The following is a 4,060-nucleotide window of genomic DNA, read 5'->3' on the forward strand; positions in this document are numbered from 1 at the left end:
AATTGTAGGAACGCTTTGTAGGAATCTTTTTTATCTTTTAACTTGTTTTAGTCATTAGTCCGCAGCCATGCTGGGGCACCACCTTGGAGAATTTCTTTTAGTCGAATGAATTGACACCAGTACATTATTTTTTAAAGTCTGGTACTTATTCTATCAATCTCTTTTGCCAAACCACAAGGTTACAGGGACGTAAACACACCAACATTGGTAGTCAAGTGGTGGGGACAAACAAAGTTAAAGACACACACACACACATATATATATATATGTATAGCTATATATGTATATGACAGGCTTCTTTCAGTTTCCATCTACCAAATCTACTCACAAGGCTTTGGTCAGCCCAAGGTTATAGTAGAAGACACTTGCCCAAGGCACGATGCAGTGGGACTGAACCCATAACCATGCGGTTGGGAAGCAAGCTGAGCTTTTTTTTTCACCTTCTTACCATTACCTACACACTCATGAACAACTGGAAGCTTTTATGAATGAGGCAACTGAAGCAAGAAGTTTTTATCTTCTTTGCCTCCAATACAGTAAGTTTACAACTCAATCTCCTGGAGTCTTGCATGTTAGTGTTTAGCATCAAACTTTAACCATCCACTTTTCCATGTATGCATAGGTTGGACAGAATTTGATGAAGTGGATTTTCCATAGCTGGATGCCCTTCTTGTCACCAATCCCTACCTGTTTCCAAGTAAGGTAATATTTCTTTATGACCAGACATATTTTCATGAAAGGTTGGAAACAAAGGACACCATTTGCATGACAGTGACACTTGTTTACAACTATCACACAATATCAAGACAAGGAGACAGTAATACACACACACATATGAAGGCTGATCTCAAAATGCTGAACCTTACAAAGGGGATGAGAGAGGATCAAGATGAGGTGCAATGCTGTACTTGAGAAGACCCGACCACCACAACAGAATTGTAATCTTAAAACCAAGGTGCCACATAAAAAGCACCCAGTACACTTTGCGGAGTGGTTGGCATTAGGAAAGGCATCCAGCCCTAGAAACCAAGCCAAAACAGGCTATGGAACCTGGTGCAGCCCCTGGCCTTGCTAATTCCTGTCAAGCTGTCCAACTCATGCCAGCATGGAAAATGGATGTTAAATGTTGAAGATATGAGAGTTTCTTTTCAGTTTCCATCAACCAAACCCATTCACATGGCTTTTGTTGACCCAATGCTATAGTAGAAGACACTTGCCCAAGGAAACAAGCAGTGAGACTGAACCTGGAACCATGTGATTAAGAAGCAAACTTCTAACCATACAGACACACTTGAGCCTATATCTGCATTCAGTTTGACAAAAATTTAACAAATTCTATAGTATGAAAGTAAAATAACTTCAATAAACAAAAATGTATCGTAAATATTCCAGAAAATACTTACATTATTCCATGCAATTTGAAGATATCTGATGACCTCACTGTCAAGTTGGGGTCCAAAGAGAGGGTTTAACTGACTCAAATAAGCACATAACCAACTGTAGAAAAATAAACAGCACTTTAGAAACAGAAATATTACTTGGAATACATAAATTTTAAAATTTCCAAATTTAGTTGTGCACTGCATTTGAACAAACGATGTATACAGTTTTATATGACCCAAACTATTGCTTTCTGGCAGTTCATCTTTTGACTGCTAGCTGCAAGAACATCTTGATTATGAATCATTTTGAAAATATATGTTATTAAACATGATCATAGCTGAAACTAGTAAGAAAATAAAATAAATGATATAATCAGAGAAAGATCTATAGAGGAGTAGAAAGAGTAAGGTAAGAAGATAAGAAAGTAGACAGAAGAAAGGTAGGCAGGCAAAAGTGATACAGATCCAAATGGAAATTGCAACTAGATTGGGAACTCAAATAGCAACATATTTACTTTTCATTCACCACTACTCAATAAGAACTCACTACTTGAATGAACCATAGACAAAAATTGACTATAAAAAGAATTTAGATAATCCTATCAGGTGGTACTATTAAGTTAGACATGGCCTGGACCAAGCTTTGGTCAAAACATATCTAAGCTTTATCTAAGTTTTTACCAAACTAAAAAGAAGGAACTAAAAACGTTTTGAAAAAATTAAAAGAGAAAAACTGAACTTACAATAAATAACAACAAAAGGCCGTAAGGACACACATCGTTTGAATGAGTCTGGAAAAAGAAGTTCAGAAACTACATGTAAAATTCATTTCAATATTTTAGCAAATTTTGTACATAACACTCACATAGCAATTATCAAAATTAGTATTCTAAACCATCAAAATATTACAAGATATCTTTTTTAATTGTTTAAAAACTTTTCAAGTACAAACATACTTACCATAAAGTAGACACACTGAATTTAATCAAACAACCAAATTAGAAGGTGTTTGGGCTAATTTTTTGAAGATTTTTATTGTCTCCTTTTTTCAGGGACATCATGTGAAAAGTCGATGGCATTGCAGAGGATAAAGATTAAAGTTGTAATCAAAAAAAAGTTAGCTGAGATGGAGGACTGGAAGCCATCTACATGTTGGGAAAAAATTACCTGTATCCTGATGATCTGTGCCGGGTATCAAAATGCCAACATCGTGACTGTTGCTCAATGCTATATGAACATATAAAGGCCATAAGACATGATATGGTGAGCTGCAACAGAGACTACAAAGCTATAGCCAGCGAGAAAGGACACAGCAGGCATTCTGACTGTGTCCACACACTAGAATTCATCCAACAACTACAGGATAAAGTGATGGAAGATCTGAGCGAGAGAGTATGGATTTCGGCAAGAGAGATGGGTCTTGGTGTCACTTCTATGAAGCTGGCCCTGAATGAGGATGTTCACTACCACTTGTACAAGAGGCGCAAGGGATGAATTCTGACAGCCAAGGAGAACCACTTGACCAAAGTGAAAAAGCTCCTGAACAAACTGAGGAATATCCTGTTAAGCCAGGAATGATATGGTTCTCAGATGAAAAGAATAAGGAGCTGCTGGAGACTGTGGTCAAACACTGGCTGGAGAAGGTTGCTGCTGTAAGGCCATCTGTGTGGCAGCAGGATTTGGCTCCTTGCCATACCCCCACAAAGGGTAGCAAATTTCTGTGACTTCACTAGTCCCAATTTCTGACCTTCTAATTCCCCCATAGCAATTCATGGGTTACTATGTATAATCCATGAATTTGCTGCCTTCAAGTTTGGAAGCAAGGTTTAGAATTGAAGGGCCTTAGAGTCAATGGTGCAAAGAGCAAAGTTCTAGTAAGTAGGAAAGCAAACACATCACACACCCCTTTAGGTAGGTGGCCCTGCTCGATCTGTAGAAAAGGTGTAGGTAGAAACTCCATAAGATGTACCCAGTGTAAGCTATGGACACACAAGAGGTGCAGCAACATCAAAGGAAGATTAACCGAGAAGATAGCTTTCACATGCAGCAGATGCACTGGGGCAATAAACAGCACAGATGCTCAGAAAACAGACTCCATCACATGCCAGGAGAAGAAACTAGAAGTAGTTGAAAGCTTCCGTTACCTAGGGGACCAGGTCTGTAGTGGGGGTGGATGCTCAAAGAGTGTTACCACTAGAATAAGAATAGTCTGGGTAAAGTTTAGAAAGCTTCTAAACTTGTTGGTGACAAAGGGCCTCTCGCTCAGAGTGAAAGGTAGATTGTATGACGCATGTGTGCGAACTGCCATGCTTCAGAGCAGTGAAACATGGGCCATGACTGCTGAAGACATGCGTAGGCTTGAAAGAAATGAAGCTAGTATGATCTGCCAGATGTGTAATGTCAGTGTGCATACACGACAGAGTATAGGCACCCTGAGAGAAATGTTAGACATAAGAAGTATTGGATGTGATGTGCAAGAGAGACATTTGCGTTGGTATGGTCATGGACGAGGAGAGCTGTGTGAAGAAGAGGGGAGAAATTTCCCTCAAAGAGAGAGAATTGCTGAGAGAGAAATTTTATTTTTTATATATTTATTTTATTATGTGAGTGGATATTTCTATAGAATTCATTCTTTTCATTTTTTTTTTTTTTTAATGTTTTGGTTGTCCTAGTCGCTG

At 38.4% G+C, this 4,060-nt stretch overlaps 1 protein-coding gene across 2 annotated transcripts in view; it reads right to left on the minus strand.

Annotated features, from left to right (window-relative positions):
• The window catches only part of LOC106876137 (V-type proton ATPase subunit e 2), a 14,584-nt gene that overhangs the window by 3,579 nt on the left and 6,945 nt on the right, over nt 1-4,060 (minus strand). The window contains exons 2-3 of one of the 2 annotated variants that reach the window (XM_014924558.2): nt 2,126-2,173; nt 1,404-1,497 (exon numbers count right to left, since the gene is read on the minus strand). In XM_014924558.2, coding sequence (XP_014780044.1) covers nt 1,404-1,497; nt 2,126-2,173 — 142 coding nt within the window. The remainder of the gene's footprint in view (nt 1-1,403; nt 1,498-2,125; nt 2,174-4,060) is intronic. The other variant, XM_052972736.1, reaches the window with a different exon arrangement.

This window comes from Octopus bimaculoides, chromosome 14, assembly GCF_001194135.2.
Source record: "Octopus bimaculoides isolate UCB-OBI-ISO-001 chromosome 14, ASM119413v2, whole genome shotgun sequence".
Classification (NCBI taxonomy): domain Eukaryota; kingdom Metazoa; phylum Mollusca; class Cephalopoda; order Octopoda; family Octopodidae; genus Octopus; species Octopus bimaculoides.